The sequence below is a fragment of the Alligator mississippiensis genome, chromosome 15 (genome assembly GCF_030867095.1).
Source record: "Alligator mississippiensis isolate rAllMis1 chromosome 15, rAllMis1, whole genome shotgun sequence".
NCBI classification, from domain to species: Eukaryota; Metazoa; Chordata; order Crocodylia; family Alligatoridae; genus Alligator; species Alligator mississippiensis.
In genome coordinates this window covers 15,785,096-15,802,809 of record NC_081838.1, presented here as the reverse complement: position 1 = coordinate 15,802,809, position 17,714 = coordinate 15,785,096, and the positions used below count along the sequence as shown (strand labels likewise).

Sequence of the window (17,714 nt, the reverse complement as noted above, 5' to 3'; positions counted from 1 at the left end):
CGCATGGGGCCTGGCACCGCGTGGTGCTCAAGCCGCAGCACCCTTTACCTTTGCATCCGCAGCCCCAGACAGTCTTCTCCCTGGGCGCAGAGCTCCAAGCAGAGCCGGCCAGGCTCTGCATCCAGCAGGCACAGGCAAGCTTGCTTTCTTCCTCATAAAGTAAGGGATGATGGGACCCGTGGGCCCCATTTCCCACTGCTTCACACCCGAGGGTACAAGCCACTGCCAGGTGGGTCCCGTGACCTTGCAAGGGAGTGAATCTCACGCCCAGTTTGGGGGGAAAAACAAGGGGCTGGGCGGGGGAGCATGCTGCAGTCCGCACCAATCGTTCAGCTCTGCTCAGCCAAGAAGCAGCCGAGGCCAATCGATTATCTGAAGAAATTTGGAGCAAGCACCGAGCAGCTGCAACCAGCCCCCCCAGGGACCCCTGGTGATTGCCGGGCAGAAAAGGGAAAGGGGCAATAAATTCTCTCCCTTCTGGATGCTGCAAGGAAAGGGGGGGGGGACACCAGTGGGTGTTGAGTTTGCAGATGGAAATAACTGGACGGAGAGAAGAGCAGCAGCACGTAGCACCCAGGGACAGAGAACGGGAGACCCCCCAGCCTGGCTCCAGGGTGCTTTGCAGGAAGGGGAATCACTTGGATCCCAAGCACCCCGCCAGGGGCCTCTGACCTGCACGTGCAAAGCTCCCAGGAGTGTGGAGGAACCTTGGCCTAGCTGACTGCCTTGGTACCACTCTGCTATTAATGCCCCTCCTGACTGCAGCACAGGGAGCCTCAGCTGAGCCCACGGCTGGGCCAGGGATGGGGGCCATTAACCCTGCCTTGCCTGGAGGAGCAAGGACAAGGAGGTCTTGCAGAGGGCCATGTCTGCAGGGGTCTGTGGGGAGAGGATCATTAAATGCCCTGGGGCAAGTCTGGGGAAATGAGGGGCCAATGCACGACGATAACAGCCCCTTTGGGTCCCCTATTTCCCAGCGTAGGTGTGTATCCCTGGGGCTGGTCCACATGAAAAACTGAGCACCTCAGATAGATGGAGGGGGAAGGTCTGGTCTTGCAAGTCCCACCACGATGCCCACAGAGCTGGGTCTGCCGGTGACCCCCAGCTCATTCCGCACTGGGAAGGCACAGCTCCAGGGCAGAAACGCAGGGCACGATGCTCCTGCTGCTCAAGACCCCTGGCACACCCCTGCCCAAGGCCTCCAGCTCGCCCCGTGCGACGAGAGGCAGAGCCCTGACCCTTGCAGCAGTCGGGCCACGCGCCGGAGCATGAGATTTGATTATGCCCGGTCTTAACATCCCTCAATTACACTCATGAAATGACCCAGCTGCCACCAAAGCACAAGGACGGGGGAACAGAGGAGTAGGAAGGAGAAGGAGAGTGGCTCATTTCCAAATCCAAGGGCTCGGGCTGTGGCTCCGGCATGGTTTAATTTCATTTTCCGCTCCCAGCTTCCGTATGAAACCCTCCGTAACAAACCCTCACGCGTTCCCAATAGCCGACAAGACCTCGGGGCCTGGGAGGTCCACAAGGTTGGCTTCTCCCTTGGCGGGGGCTGGTTTGTTGTGGTGGTTTTCTCTCTTCTGCTAAAAAAAAAGTGCACAACACTGCAAAGAAACAGCAACGGGATTGATGGATTAACGTGGTAGGGATCCTCGTGGCACAGAGTCGTGGTGGGGAGGCCTGGCTGGCTCTGCTCTGCCCTGTCTGTGTGTCTGTGTGTCTGTCTGCCTGTTGCTCCAGCTGAGCCACGCAGGGCTGGGAAATCCTCCTCCGTTTGCCACGGCCGTGTCTCTCTGCCACTTCTCTCCTCCCAGGGATCTCCGAGCACGCTGTGGACATTCACGGACAAGTCTTCGCAAGACAGAGGTAGGTATCATTCTCCCTGCTTTTACGGGAGAGGGGAAACTGAGGTACAGAGAGGGGGGAAAAGGGGGCACCCCTATCCCCCTGGGCAAGTCAGCGGCAGGGAGGGGATAGGACCCAGGAGTACTGGTAAGAGCTAAATGTTGGAGAAAACTCTTGCAGTTGTTTTTTTGTCTCTTGACTTTCAGCTGAAACCCCAAATGGACGGAGAGGCTGAGGGCTGTGAGCAAAGCCCTGGACAGACCAGCGAACAGACACATACCAACAGGCAGAGGCTTTTGGGGTACGTGATGGGATAGAGAGACAGACAGACAGAGGGAGTGAGCACGTGGGGATGGATAGATGGATGGACACGGCATCAACCACTCATGGGTTGTGCAGGGTCCAATGCAGGCGGACAGACGGCCGTTGGCTTGGGAGCTCTGACATCCCGAGGTGCATATGGACTGGGGAGCTCAGATGTCATAAAATCATAGAAAATGTCCAGTACATCATTCAGGTAGCAGATACAGCAGGCAGACAGACAGACAGACAGACCCAGGCTCAGACCCGCATGCACTCTGTTCAGGTGGGACATACAGGGGATGGATGGATGGATGCTCTGTTGCATGGATGGATGGAGAGATGGAGGGCAGGGGCCAGGCGGCTCAGATGTCCAGCATGTGCTTCAGGTCGGGTAGTCAGCGGGCAGACGGACGGATGGAGGGCAGAGTGGGGCGGTCAGACGTCCAGCACGTGGTTCAGGTAGGAGATGTAGCAGATGGCCAGGCGGAGGATCTCGATCTTGGAGAGCTTCTTGTCCGGTGGCAGCGTGGGCAGCAGCTTGCGCAGCTCGGCAAAGGCCATGTTGAAGGCCTCCACGCGGATGCGCTCCCGCGTGGCGTGGGCTGTGCGGTACTTGGCCGTGGCCCGGCGCCGCCGGCGGCGCTCCTCCCGGCTCAGGTGCTGCAGGTCCTTTTTCAGCGCCTCACCCGGCTCTGCCACACGGGACTGGCCACACAGGCCGACGCTGCCGGCGTCTTCGGGGCCCCCCCCGCGGCCGCCTACCCCCCCGCAGTCACTGAAGACCGACTCTGTCTCCGAGTGCGTCGGGGGCAGGTCGATCTCAGTCTGGTCTGAGTTCAGCATCATCTTGGAATAAGAGGGACGGATGGATGGATGGACTGAGAGACGGACAGAGTGTACGAGGATAGAGAGGTAAACAGAAAGACAGATAGATGGACAAACACACAGACAGACAGCTAGATAGATATGGTAGGCAAATGGATAGATGAATAAATAGATATAGGGAGGATTACACAGTGAAATCGCTTTCTATTTCCTATAAAGCTCCTCCAGTTTACATCGTCATCACCATCACGAGGAAAGGAATGGATGGGGGGAATAAATAAGTAATAGTAATAATAATAATAATAATAGTAATAATAATAATAAATAATAATAATATTTCCAAAGTGGGTTTCAAAGCTGCTCCCTTTCTCCGGGGAATCAGCGATGCCAGCAAACCATCTTCCCAATAAATACTTTAAATAAATTTTCAATAAATATATAAATTAAATAAATAAATAAATAAATAAAGCTCTCCTCTGTGCGTGGGTGTGCATGCACACGTGTGTGAGTGTGAGATTGTGTGTGTGGGGGGGGGAGGGGGGGTGCTGGGGGACAGATTGGAGGATCTTTCTTCCCGTTGCTGCAGGGAGCTGGTTTTACTCTTCAGACGTCAGTCTCTGGAAGTTCCTCCCAGGTGCTCTAGAAAACAGAAACAAGCAGCTTCTCAGTAACTTTTTGCTCCCCAGGGAAGAAAGGGAGAAAGAACGAGCGAAAGGAAGAGAAAGGGAAGAAAAAGAAGAAAAAGGGAAGTTTTGGGGGGCGCTCGCTCTTATGGGGTGGAATAAAGTCAGACCAGCTTTCTAAAGCAAGCAATTCTTCCAGGAGACGGGTGAAAGAAAGCAATGAATAGGAAAGAAAGTGAGAGAGAAATAAAACACAGGGTCCAAGATGGGTGGATGCAAGAATGAATGAGAGAGAGAACCAAAACGCGCTTCCTCTGTCCTGGAAATGGAAGCCCTTTGCGGCTTGGCTCCTGGCAGAGCACGGGCCCAGCTCAGCACACCCGCCGTGCAGCCCCAGGCCCTGCAGCACCCAGGGGTGCTGGGCATGGCCAGACGAGGTGACTGTGGAAATCGACGGGAGCCATTTCTCCCAGGCTCTCTGGAGAGATGACAGGTGGCGGATGAGTGAAGGGGAAAGACAGACTGCGGGAGCGGGGGGAGTTTATTGTATATTAAATGAGCCCGTATGTCATGGATTCTGGCACCCCAGACATATGGAACCCAACACAGCTGCTTTGCTTGACGTGTCCAAATAGAAACTGGCTCCCTGCTCCCTCTGGGATGTCGCATGCAGGCGGGGAAGGCTGTCTTGCCATCTCCCTTCCCTCCCCCTGCCTTGGCCAAATACTCTGGAGCCCAGGTCGCAAACAGATGCTTCCAAAGCAAGGGGGGGAAGAGAAGGGGGTGCAGGTCTGGGCTGGGGAAGGCTCGACTCTACCCCCCAGCTAGACTGGCACAGAGCAGGGGCAGGGACAGAGCCCGCAGGGAAAGGGGGGCAGTGTTTGGAATAGGGGGAAAGAGGAAGAAATCAGTACTAAGGTCACAATCTGGGGCTGTAAATAAGACAGGCTACTAGAGAGATGGACAGACAGCATGACAAGCTCTTTGTAATGAATGACACTACTTTGAGCAATCGAAGCAGACCGGGTATAAGGGCACGGAAATGAAAGCAACCATCTCTGTCCCCCTTGAAAGGCCCTGCCAGGCACTGAACTGTCCCCAGGGCTTTGCAGAGATAAACCTGGAGACATACTTAAGGGAACTTACCTGCACGTACACAGAGAAACAGCCCCCCCCAGCACACATTAATGCACAAGAAATCCCACGTCCGCACCGCCGTTCACCCATGTGCTCTCACACATGCACACGCAGGTCACACACAACAGACACCTCGACACGCAGAAAGCCGTTGGTGCACAAACACCTCTCAGAGCAATTCATTTCCTTGCACCCCTGCGAACATGCAGCAATTGCCCCCACGCACATGCATGCACATGCAGAAATTCACACAATAGTGAACCTCATGCCCAAACGCAGAGAAGCGCAAAGGGACAAAAACCTGCTCCATGTCACACAATATTTGGAAGAAGCCGAAAGACAGGCAACTAAGAAAGTCTGCAAAATATGGTCCTAAAATTGCCACAGTTGAAACACATGGCATGTTTTAATTACAAAAAATATCCCAACCCAGGCCCTTAATGAAGTTATTTCAGCAAAGCCCAAAGGTCCCGTGAGAGCAAAGGGGTCGGCAGCTTGCTCCAATATTTCTTTCCCTCTCTAAAGTCTAAGCCCTGAAATGACTGGGCTCAGAGCTGTGCTGCATTCGGGCTGGGGTTGAACCTACTTCCCTGGCAGCAAGGTTCAGAGGTGTCAGTAAGTCAGGCCCTAATTGAGCAAAGAACTTGCACATGGGTTTAAAGGTACCTGAATGTGCAAGTGCAAGTGCCCCAACTTGCATAATGACTCAGTGCATGTCTTATCCAACTTCCTGGCTCTCCCCACCCGCTTCTGCTTCCCTTGCTCCTTTCCCCTTCTTCTCTCTCCTCTGTTGGCCTACAAATGTTCCCATCTAACCAGGATCTCCCTTCTCCCACCGTCCTTCCTTTGGGACATCCTGGCCCAGAACAAACATCAGTTGTGCAGATCTGGCCCCAGCAGTGATATTGCTGGACAGCTTGTTTCTTTGTGGCATGGGTATTTCTTTCAGGTAGGGCAGGCGCTGTGCACACAGAAGTCCCTGCCCCAAGAAAATTGCAGTCTGCTCTGGCTGGAGCCACCTCTGGAAAGGTGCTCCCAGTGGCGGACGTGCCAGGCACTGTGGACTGCAAACGGGGCACTGCTACATTTAGAAGAAGCTGGCTCCTTCCTGCCCCTGAGATCCCTGCAGCCAGGCCAGGCAGAGCACCAGGGAGGCTCTTCTGTTACCTCCTGCACCCCTGCAGATTTGAATCCAGTGCCGGGGGGGAACGGACACGTGCATGAGTAAGTGCGTGCCTATGAAGTTTATTTCCTACCTATGGGGACTTTTTACCATCTTGTACCATCTACACTTTTCCCAGAGCCTGACAAAGGGACTTGGATCCAAAAAGCTTGCAGAAAAGGACAATTTTCTTGCCATTTTCCAGCTGGTCTAATAAAAAGTATCATTTTGGAACCAAGAGTTCTAGTTTTTTGTATGTCTTTTTGCCTAGGTGCCTGGCTCTTTCTAACCCCAACCCTTTCTCCCAAATGTCATGGGTTGCATTTGCTTCCAGGGATGTGCTTCACTGCTCCGGTGGTAGGCGAGTGGCGCAGAACCGAAGGCAATGGGCCCAATTCTGCGCCTCGTGCATCACTTCCATTCTTGCGAAGTTCAAGGCATGATGTGGCCTGACCTGGACAGGGAGCCCCTGGCTTTCCACTAGCGGGCATGGCCTGCTGGAGTTACCTGGAGCAGGGCCCTGATGCTCTTGGCTCTGGGCGAGGACACAAACAATTGCTTGACAAACCCGGGCCCCTGGGAGATGATTCATGGAAGGAGGTGGAGGGGGAACAAGAGTACTGCAGGCTGGGGGAGGGTCTGCTATCTCTCCAAGGCAATCACCAGCAGCATTATATGGGGAACATGGTCCCTGCACAGCCCCGTCGCTAGGCGGGAACTGTCTGTATGAACGCCGTGCTGCGCAGAATAAAGTTTATGCACACCTAGTGTGTCAGACAAGCCTGGGCCCTTGCTGTGACACCTCTGTCCCTGTGAGCGAGGCAGGGAGCAGCCGGGGCATTTTCAATACAAGAAGGGCAAGGGTTGTGTGTTAGACCCCATGGTCAGTGCTGGGACCCTGACACACATGGAAGATAACAGGATGCACCAGATCTCTCATGTGGTTATAGCTCAGCCTCCCCCCAGGCCTCTTTCCTTCCTTCTGTCTGCCACCCGCAGTTTCTTTACAGCAGTGACTTACTTTCACTTTTGGTAAATTTGCTCTTTTCCCTCAAAAAGAAATGCAGAGTGCCTTGTCTGTCATTATGCCTGTTGGGGGGGGGGGGGTCTCAGCTAAGAACCCCGTCACTTGATCATCTGCCCACGGCCTGGGTGGTGCCTTTAGAGGGCATTAAAAGAAACACAAGCAAACTGAAGGCAGGGGTTTGTGCATGTGCCCGGGTGTATGTATGCATAGACACCCCTTTTTTTTTTTGCACCAGAGCTTAGTCCCACCAGGAAAAGCAGGACAAGTTTGGAAGGACGGCAGATACCTGAAAAGGCAAAGCAGTGGGTCCCGGCTCGGGACCTGTTTTGGAGTATGCAGGGATGAACTTGCGTATCTTTTTAGCCGCGTTCACACCAAACAGCTTCTCCCAAGTGAAGTAAGGGCATGTGTGTGTGCACAGCGCCAATCCCACATCCCAATGGGTCTTTTTGTAGTTAGCAATGGGCTCAGAGGAATCAACCTATCTGTCAGTCCATCCATCCAAATAATATGCTGATGCATCTACCTCTCTGTCCATCCATCTGTCCATCCAAATAACATGCTGATCTGTCTAGAAACCTACCTCTCCATCCATCTACCCAGATAATACACTGAACTATCCATCCATCCATCCATCCATCTACTTCTGTAACGTCCCACTGGAGCCAGGTATGCGGCGATGGGTACCACAACCTACAGATGCATGGCTGGCGCCCGGCTCTGCCCAGACCCAAGACACGCCTTACCCCTCACCAGACGACATCCCCGAGCCCCGAAGCTCCTCTGGCTTCTCTCTCCTTGCAGGACGAATAATCCAGGCACGAGGGGCTGCTTGGCTCCTCCGCTCATGTGTGGGTCCGAAAGTGTCCCGTGGAGAGTTCAGACGCCTGCTCTGACCGGCGGGCCCGCGGGGGGGAGCAGGGCTGTCATGGGGGCCCAGGCTGGTATCCCCCTGTGCCGAAGGCTGAGTGGGCCTCTGGGCATTGATACGCACACACCTGGCAGCATGTGCCCGGCACACTATATATACACACTCAGCCTCGCACGCTGAGTCCGACCCCGGGCTTCTCATTGGACACTCTGGTGCTCCCCCCCTCATAAATATTAAAGGTAGCAAAGGGGTTCCCATTGGCTGGGAGGGAAGTGAGACCCCCCCCCACCAGAGCAGAGGGGAGGTGGGGTGGAAGGAGGTAGTGGGGTGGGAGGGGAGGGGAGGGGGGTGGACGGGCTCCGGGAAAAGGAGACATCTGTTCACCATGCATATTTCATAAAGGAGAAATAGAGAGAGATTGGGGGGGGACATGAAGAAGGGAAAAAGAGAGAGAGGAAGACTTCTCCATCGTGGGGTGGGCCAAGGGCAGCACGGGATAACACGGTGCCAACAGCTCTCTCAGACACCCTCTGGCATGTGGCATGTGTGTGTATGCACATGTGAGGACATGCATGTGCCTATTAGTGCTGAGAATGCATGCCTAGATGCTTGGGGTACAAGCGTGCAAGGGTGTGTGTGTGTATCCAGCCCTTCCTGCCCCATGCTCGCCTCTCTGGCTGGCTCGGTTTGCAGACTGGATCATCCCATCCCTGCTCTCAGTGCCTGGGCTCTCCTCTGTGCCTGGCCTCCTGCCCCACTCAGACCCCAGGGCCTAGCTCCCCTTGGCCGCTGCGGCAGGCGGGGCCCAGGTGATGGGCACTTGCACCTGGGCAGGCTCCAGCCTGTGCCGCGGACCAGCAGATGGTCCTGGAGTTTGCAGGCCGAGGAGGGGCGGGCGGGGAGGGATCAGGTGGTGGCGAGGAGCTTGCATCACCATTGCTATGGCACCGATTATAAAACAATATCGGCTTAATGAGCTCGTGGCAATAGCAGCATCCGCCCTGTGCTCCCCGCCCCCCGCACAGCAGCCATCGCACACGGGAGCTCGCCTCGCACAGGCACGGACGCGGATCAAGTGCACGCGTGCACGGGCACCAGATCCACCCATGGGGTCAAGCCTCAAGTATTCCGTACATGTGGCATGCAATGAACAATGCACACACACATCACGCACATGCATGTGAACAGACATGCAGCATATGCACACACACACAGATACATATTGCACACATGCACGGACACGTCATGTGCACACACATACGCACACGGACACACACACACAATTACATATCACACACACACGTTTTCAGACATATAATACTTCGGTGTTCAGATACATAATATGCACACATGCACAGACACTTATTGCACACACACATATGGGAACTCATGTACAAACACTTCATATCATATATGTCTCCTAGCCACATATACCCTTGGACAATCATCACCTATCACACACACACAAATGTCACACCTGCATACATACACACACACACGTGCATTGTGTGTCCACAAGCAGATACACAAATGTCACAACCACACACACACAGAGCTCATGGGCATCACAAACTTACACAAAGACTTTGGCCCCATGCTCGCACACACCCATTGCACACCGCTCCCCTCCATCTACACTCCCCTCAGCTTTGACACACACGCTCTCTCTCTTTCTCTCCACAGTGCGCACACACACACACACACATGCACACACTCTCTCTCTGCAGTGCACACACACATATGCACATGCACACTCTCTCTTTCTCTCTGCAGTGCTGTGCCTGGCTCCCCACAATGTGACAAACGTGGGCTACACATGTGTGTACATATTTGCACCCTCCTCTCCCAGCGCCTTCCCCTTCTGCCCCCAGGGCCATTGTCTGCTGGTGCCAGGATGCCAGCCAGCCCTGCTTACCTCTGCAGCTGATGCTGGGATGCTGCCTGGGCCTTGCTGGGGCCCTGGCTGGGGCAGGGGGGATGCAGGTGCTGGAGTTTCCCCCCACTGGGAACTGGCGCCTGGTCTGCGCTTGGCTCCATGCAGGGCCCAGGTCTCTCTGCTCTCAGTTCCCTTCATGCACAATCTACACCAGCCTCAAGCCACTTCTCCCTCTAGCTGAGCCTGGGGGACGTCCCAAATTCTCCCAGTCCTGCACAGAGTGGTTCACAGCCCCTGGGACAACCCCCTCTCATGCACCAGGAGAGCAGCCACGGAGAACCCCGGTGAAACCAGCACAGCCCAGTGCAATGGGGATGCAGGTCGAGAACCAGCACCTGAACTCTGCCCCTGAGAGACCCTGACTGGGGTCTCTGCTCCTCTTCTAGCAAGGGCTTGCTCTTGCAGCAGCCATGGGGGTTAAGGTCTTGCCGGATTCATGCCAGACCCATATGAGATCAAGGGCTTTGCTTTTTAAGCTGGGCAAAGCCTTGCTGTTTGTATTGGAGTAGGGCTGGAGCAGGCCTAAGTCCTGCTGTGCTGGGCACTGCACAGACACAGAGGGCAAGGCAGGCCATGCTTGGATGACCTGAGCATCTAATGAGGCTGGGCTGACACAGGCACAGCACTAATCCCCAGTGAAAGGCAAAGTGACTCTCCCGAGGTCATTCAGGGCAGCAGTGGCAAAGAGAGGAACCAAATGTGATTCTCCTGCACATAAGAGCCCTTCCCTGCTGTTTCCCAGCCCCAAGGGGAGCAGGGAGAAGCAAGGGAAGATGCACCTATTTACCCAGCCTCACGTAGCTGGGGACAAAGGCACTGGTAGGGCTCTCCCGGTCATTGCCTGTATTGCAAAGTTGTCCCTCTGGGGTTCGAAGGGCCTTGCCTACCTTGACCGAGCAGGAGCAGAGCTGCGGCTGGACAGAAGGGCCATGCAGTTGGACTCGGACACCTCCCCCATCCCAGCCTGCCCGGAGTGGAGCAGAGCAGCTCTGGACCCCGTCGCGGTGGGGAGGGGAGGCAAGGGAGGTGGGGGGCAGCAGGAGGTATGAAAGAGCCTAGGAGAGGCAGCATTTGGCAGGAGACGAGGTGACATATTGTACCAACCCACTGGGGACACACACTGGCCCATGCTTGTCAGGGAGAGCAGACGGCTTTAACCCCTGAGGCGCCGGAGCACGTGCAGCCTGGCTGTTTTTACTGGAACCTGAATGACTGTCCAGAGGCCTGGACTGGGACCCCAGCCCCGTCGAAGCAACATGGGCATGGAGGGAGACACAGCTCCAGGGCCCAAGGAGCTGAGACCCTCAAGCTGGAGAGCAACAAAAAGAGCATCCAATGTAGGGGGACTGAGATGGGGTGAAGTGAATTGAGCTGCCCAAGGTCAAGAGGGCAGTCTGTGGTGGACCTCTGATGCTCTTCCCGCTACACCACCCTGTCTCTCTGGGACAGAAGAGGCCATTGGAGCTTCTGCTGGGATATGGGGCAAGGCTGGTGCCATAAAGGACACTCAGGAAGGGGTGAATGTGCAGGGCTACCCTAGCCAGAAAGGCTCCTGAGCTCCTCCGGCTGTGGTGCTTGGTGTGACGGAGCAGGTAGAGGGTTCAGGGTAATTCTGAAATATCTGGGAGCTTGCAGGGGTGTCGGCGGTTGCAACGCATGCAGCTCAGCACGGCCAGGCCAAGAACAAGCAGCCTGACACTGAGTGAATCCACACTCCACCGGCTGTGTGCGCACGCATGCCCAGCTCTTCATGAGTTTGTCTCTGTATCAGGGCGCCTCTGTGCGTATGCACATCTGGAGGGGTTTTGTTCAATTGTGCTCATGTACCTGCAGCGGTGCACATGCACCATTACGCGTGTTTGCCGATGCACGTGTGCAATAGTGCCTTTTGGAGCTGTGGTGTTTGCTGATGCACGCGTACCCATGTGTGATCGTGCCTTTCGGAGCCACGCCCGCGGGCATGCTGGTGCAGGTGTGCAAATGCATGCCCGCACGTGCTCGCACGCCCAGCTCATGGCAGACGGTTTCAGCTCTGCCTGGGCCCTGGCTAGTGACAGAAGGTCTCGGCTCTGACACCCCTCTCCTCTCCTCGCCTTTGTCTCCCTGGCTTTTATGGAGTGCAGGTTTTGTGCGCGGTCGGTGACAGACGGCCCCGGAGCTCGGTAGCAGACAATCTGTCACCGCCGCCACTGACAGCTTTCACAGGAGCCCCTCTCCTTTCATCCCCCCAGCTCCCCGCGCCCCTTTCCCCACGTGCTCCCTGGCTTTGTTCCCCCCTAAAAGCCAAATAGCGACAGAAGCTCCTGATCATAATATCGCTCTAATCGAGTCTGTCATCATCTGATCCAATCTAATTACGGCCAGATCCCTCTCTTCTCCTGCCTCTCTGTAGTGCCCGTCCATCTGTCCCCCTCTCCCATTCCAGTCTTTGTGTCCATCCATCTGTCATCTCTGGGCCATGCTCCCCCCCTGCACCCGCTCCAGAGCCCCTGCCCCCTTCGACGCGTGGCTGCCCAACCCTTCCTCCGGAGGGTCCCTCTCCAATCCATCTCTCTTAGAGGCCTCTCCATCAATCCATGCCTCCTTCGGCCCATCTGCTATTCCCTTCCTGCCGGCCCAGGGATGCAGAATGGCTGCTGGGTCTGTCTGCCCCAATTAACTCCAACCTAGGCCAGATAAAGCTCCCTTGGGCGGCCTGAAGCCCGGGGTCACCCACCTAGGCTGCTGCCAGCCACAGCCCAAGACAGGATCCCGGGATAGCTGAAGTATGGATCTCCTCTGACTTGTAACCTTTAGACCTTGATTGCCAACACATGTTGGCACTCAGATGCCTGCTGGGCACCAGCCACTAGGTCAGCGCTGCCCCCTGCACCTTGCTCAGCTCTGCTGTGTCCATCAGGGAGCCCAGGACTAGCAGCTTTCAGGGCTAGGAGGGGATGGTAATCTCATGCTAAGAGCACTGACTTGGGAGCCAGGATTCCTAGGTTTTCCTTACACCTTCACGAGTGACTCACTGCATAACTTAAGATGGGCTGGTGAACCTCTCTGTGCCTCAGTTTCCCTCTGCTTTAACACTTACCGGTCTTGCTTTCTTGTTGTCATCAGTTCTGAGCATCTTGTGGGGTGCAGGCATGGAGATCTGGTCCCTCTATGTCTCTGAAATGCCCCAACATCCTTGCCACAAAGGCACGAGGGACATGCAAAGCACTGGGGAGGCAAGAAAAAAACCCACGTGTTAAAAAAGTGCAAACTAGTTCCTGTAGGCACACACTTGCCTGCCTCTCTTGTGCTGTCTCCTTGCCCCGGATAAGCATTTCCCCATGCTAGGTATAGCCCTAGCACGGGAAGAGTTCCCCTCATCCTTGTCACCCTGTTATTTGCACGGCAGCATGTGCAAGGCTCTGTACGTGCACCTTGTGGGGGACAGTCCCTGCATCAAAGATTTGCCAGGTCAGGGAGACAAAGGATGGATGATCAGCCCATTTCACAGGGAGGTGAGCCCTGGACGAGGCAGCTGGTGCCTTTAGCCAGCTACTCCAAAGCATCCACATCCCATTTGAGCTAGCTGGCCCCTGGGGCCAGATCTGTAGAGGCCTTTAGGTGCCTAATGCCGCTTGACCTGAAATAGGATTTAGGCATCTAAAGATGCTTCAGATTCCAGCCCAGGCTGCTTTTGGAAATGGGGTGTTGCTGTCAAAATGCCCCAAGGCACCTAGGGAGAGTGATGGCCTGGAAGGAATGTGCTAAGTGGTCTGTCCAGGGGATCAGGAAAGCCAGGCTGGAAGGGACCTCGTGAGGTCAGCTAGTCCAGCCCCTTGCTCAGGGCAGGAGCTTCCATCCTTGAGTCCGGTGACTGGAGCCAGCAGCCCAGGGGCAGTCTGTAGCCCGTCACTGTCGCATCATATTAAACCTGCAGCCACCTTGTTACCTGGGGGCTCTTAAAGCGCCTGTGTTCCACCCCAGAAGCAGCCGCATCAACCATGAGCAATACCCTGAGCCGTGTTGGAAACTTCGGATGACGCCTCACTTCTCAGCCTCTGGTTCTCCTGCTTTCCTGAGCTCAGATCCATCCTGGCATGCAGCAAGGGATCCTCAGTTGGGGGTTGTGAAGCCCAATGGAGCAATTTCCATTGTCTGGGATCTGTTCCAGGGGTGGAAGAGACCACGTCACCTTCAGCAGTGCGAATGGGTCCGTCCCCACCACTCATCCATGTGCCTGCTGGCCCCGTGGGTCACGTACTAGCCCTGGGCTCAGCTCTGCAACAGGCTTCCTACCTGCCCCTGGGCAAGTCCCGTATCTGCCTGTGCCTCAGTTTCCCTTCCCTATAGGGGAGTCGCTAGCACAAACCTCATGCACCGTGTGGCTGGGGGGACATTTAGTCTCAGTGTATGGAGTTGAAAGAGATACCTCCCTATTTGGTCTCTGTCTCTATTGCTCCCCCATGCAGAGGCCAGGCCGTGGGGCTTTGTTCTGGGTATTAATTAACTTCCCTGCCTCTTAATATTCCAGAGCGATCGAGCTCCTGGTGCGGGGAAGAAGCACATCCCCTCCATTCTCTCCTTGTCCTCTGCATATGGTCCCCCCCTCCGGGCATGGGGCAGCTGCAAACAAACCCTCCTCCCAGCCTCAGCCCCACCTCTTCGCCTCCAGGGATGCAGCTGAGTGCAGAGGTCGAGCAAGGAGCCAGGCGGTGGCACGGCTTTGTGCCGAGCTGCCTGGCAGAGGCTGTGGGTGTGGGAGAAAGGAGCAGGAAGGCAATGCTGGCAGGGCTTGGACAGGGCAGGCAGGGCCATGGGGTCCTTACTGGGGGAGCTGGGATGTGGGAAGCTGCACGTGCCAGCTGCCCGGCTGCCCCGGGTCCTGGCACTATGAAGCCCAACACGAAGTTCTTGTGGGTAGGAGCGGCCGGGAAAGCATTGCCCTTGCTTAGGGGAGGCAACCGGTCGCCCCAGGGTCAGGACACGGTGCAGGAGAGGTTGAAACAGCCTCCATAGACAAGCCCCAACAGCCCCAGGCTGCCCCGGGGACAGCTCAAACCTGCAGCCTGCTCCTTACCCCTGAGACAGGGGCCGAGACAGCCGCACCCTGAGCACCTCCTGGCAGCCTCCCATGGGGGCGCGTCCAGCGCTGCCGGCGTCAGCGCCCTGTTTATTTTAACCAACCGCACAGTAACGCTTGCTGGAAGTTGCATCATTCCTTTCCCCTGGGGCCTGGAGCTGCAAAACCAGCTTCTCCCTGCTTCCTTGCTGCCTGCCAAGGGGGTGAAGTTCTCCGCCGCTGCTTTCTTCCTCCCATGGTTTCCATCCCGCGCTGCCCAGACCCATTTGATTTCTAGGATGTCAGTGGAGCTGCCCCCATCCCATGGGGGCACACGTGCCACAACTCCCCCATCTCAGCCCCATGCACTGCTCAACACCACAGCTCCTATCCAACCCCTGCCAGCTAGGCCAGATCTTAGATCTCAGAATAAGGTGCATTGAGCCCTGCTATGCCGGATACGGCAGAGACACCGGAGGAGCTGACATCCCTGAGAGCCCAAGCAGGAGAAATGAAAGGGGGTCAGTTTGTTCTGTCCTGGGGAAACCGAGCCCTGCAGACACAGGGTGATGTGCCCATGCTTGAGGATTATTAGCGGCAGGGGTTTGCTACCCCATTGCAGCTCAATGGGGCTTGGTTGGATCAACAGGGAAAGCAGCAGCCTAGCCCCACTTGTGCACAGGGGGCAGGGGCTAGACGAGCTAGAGCTCTTCTATGCTGGGTGTGGGGATCGTGCCCACGCTGGAGGGAGCAGTGGGTCCCTAGAAATGAACCAGTCTGACCTGCACCATCCTGCAGCCGTGCCGGGAGCAGAAGGTGGCCAGCCCCAGCTTCCCTGTGCTAGACAGAGAAAGGGCTGGGGAATCTCACCCTGGCCCCACAGTGCTGGGTTGTCTGCAGCACAACCGGATGGCCCAGGTGGCCACTGCAGGGAAGTTATTTACCTTCCACATGTTTTCCATAACGTCCCTCGCCGCCTTGCCTAATTATCAAAGCAAACAGGCTCCGAGCAGGGGAATTCTCCGACCCGCGTCATCCGCCGGCAGCAAGGCAATGCAGGCTTTGCAGCGCCACTGAACACCGCTGGCGCCAGCAGAAGGTTCAGCCTTTTGGCCTCCCGAGCGCAAGTTAGGGGAAGAAACCAGGTGGACAAGGTTTGCTTATTAAGGAAGAGGCCTGGGATTCAGGAGCTCTAGGGTATATTCCTAACCCTGCTTCTATATGCTTACCCCAGTCCCCCCCACCTTCAATGCCTTTCTCTGCTGGGGAAACCACAGTGTTTTTCATCCTATACAGAGAAGGGACTGTGTCTGCCATGCACATGACTGCAGACACAGACTGGGGCCCGTGGGTGCTGCCACCCTGCTCAGTCCTTTCTGTCCTGGGACCATCGAGCTGCTTCCCTTCTCTATGCCCATCTCCCCAGCTGTAAAGTGAGGGTAAAGAGGGAGCCCCTCCTTTCAGTGCTTCGAGATGTGCCAAGAAAAGCCTAGGACTGCCTGAACACAACACTCAAGTGTTTGCCCCAGGATGCCACAAGCCCCCTCGCCTCGATGGTGGACGCTCCATCCGTGGAGGTTTTTTAAGACCCAGCTCAACAAAGCCCTGGCTGGGATGATGTAGCTGGGGCTGGTCCTGCTTTGAGCAGGGGTTTGGACTAGATGCGACCTCCTGAGGTCCCTTCCCACACTAACTTTCTATAATTCTCTTTCCTGCCCAGAGAAAGAGGAAATCAAAGCATATGGTGACACTTGAGTGATGTCCCTCCCTCCACGAACAGAACGAGCGCTGCAATCAGGTACCAAGGAGGCATTTATCCACCGTTGCTTATTAGCATTAGGAATGCTCTAATTAATGCATATAATCACGGGAACGATGGAGGAAGCGCATCGGGGGAGTTGTAAACTTTTCCATTCGCGCAGCTGAGGACCGCTGTCGCTCCTGCTGAATGGGCAGCCAGGGCCGGAGCCCAAAGCCCTGACAGCAGCTGCTTTTATAAGCGCGCCATGGGGAGGCTGAGCAAGGGGCGAGTTGGTCAAGGCAGGATTAAGCCTCTTCTGGAGGCATGTGAGATGCAAAGTGGGGAGGGGATGGCTTGGGGGACCAGTGAACAAGCCTTTCTAGCACTGCTGTGACTCGAGATAGGGCTCATCGCAGCTGCTCTTGCAGGGATATAACATCTCTGTCCTGGTGCTAGCGGTGGGAGTTTATGCCCCAAACCCACACCTGGCATTTGGTCCCTTTGTTGAGATTAAAGGACTGGATGGGTCACAGTAACCCTATCCCTTAACAAGCAGAGGCAGTATCCTGCTGGTGGATCAAGGCAAGATTTTGTACTCCACGGCAGCTCCCTGCCCCGGCTGTCCATTAAACCCTGCCAGGATCTCCAGGGCTGTTTGAAGAAGTCTCAGTGCTCCTGCAAAGTAGGACATCACCTTTGCTTTGCATATGAGCAAGCTGAGGCAGGGAGAGGGAAAGTCACTCATCACCAAATTTGTGCAGAACCAAGAATAGAAACCAGATTCGGAGGCAAATTTTGTAATTCCTTAGAGCTGTTGGGAGAACCACAGTCCTGCGTGCCTGCCTCAAAGCCAACATCCAGGCCTGACTCTCCAAAGAGAAAGGACTCTGACCCAACAGGGCAAGCCGGGAACCCAAATTGCTGAACTAGTCCCAGCCCATGGCAGAACCAGAGGAGGAGCGCTGGGAGGGCCGTTTCCTCGCTCACAGCAAGGGGAGACTGCTGGCATGGAGGGTGCGGGAGGGACTCTGAAATCCCAAGCTCAGAGTCAGTTTTGGGCTGACAGTCAAGCAAAGACTTTTGGTGTTTTCCAGCATTGGCAGCAGCGAGAAAATGTGTCTCTGCTGCTCTGCTTTCCTGCCTGGCCCCTTGTTTCTCCGCTCCCTTTGTCAGCCAGTGATAGGAGGGTTGCTTACTGCTCTG

General features: G+C 55.7%; 1 protein-coding gene across 1 annotated transcript; it reads right to left on the bottom strand.

Moving 5' to 3' along the window:
- Window positions 1-1,714: 1,714 nt before the first annotated feature.
- Window positions 1,715-15,793, bottom strand: NHLH1 (nescient helix-loop-helix 1). The gene is made up of 4 exons (XM_059718345.1): window positions 15,715-15,793; window positions 13,724-13,873; window positions 12,812-12,939; window positions 1,715-3,615 (listed from the first exon to the last, which is right to left on the bottom strand). Exon 4 carries the CDS (start codon window positions 2,995-2,997, stop codon window positions 2,587-2,589), a length of 411 nt encoding a protein of 136 aa, XP_059574328.1. The 5' UTR covers window positions 2,998-3,615; window positions 12,812-12,939; window positions 13,724-13,873; window positions 15,715-15,793; the 3' UTR covers window positions 1,715-2,586.
- Between the last annotated feature and the right edge of the window lie 1,921 nt (window positions 15,794-17,714).

What these genes read in the sequence shown, in the direction of transcription:
- NHLH1 (XM_059718345.1), bottom strand. Translation starts at nt 2,997, where the DNA reads ATGATGCTGAACTCAGACCAGACTGAGATCGACCTGCCCCCGACGCAC.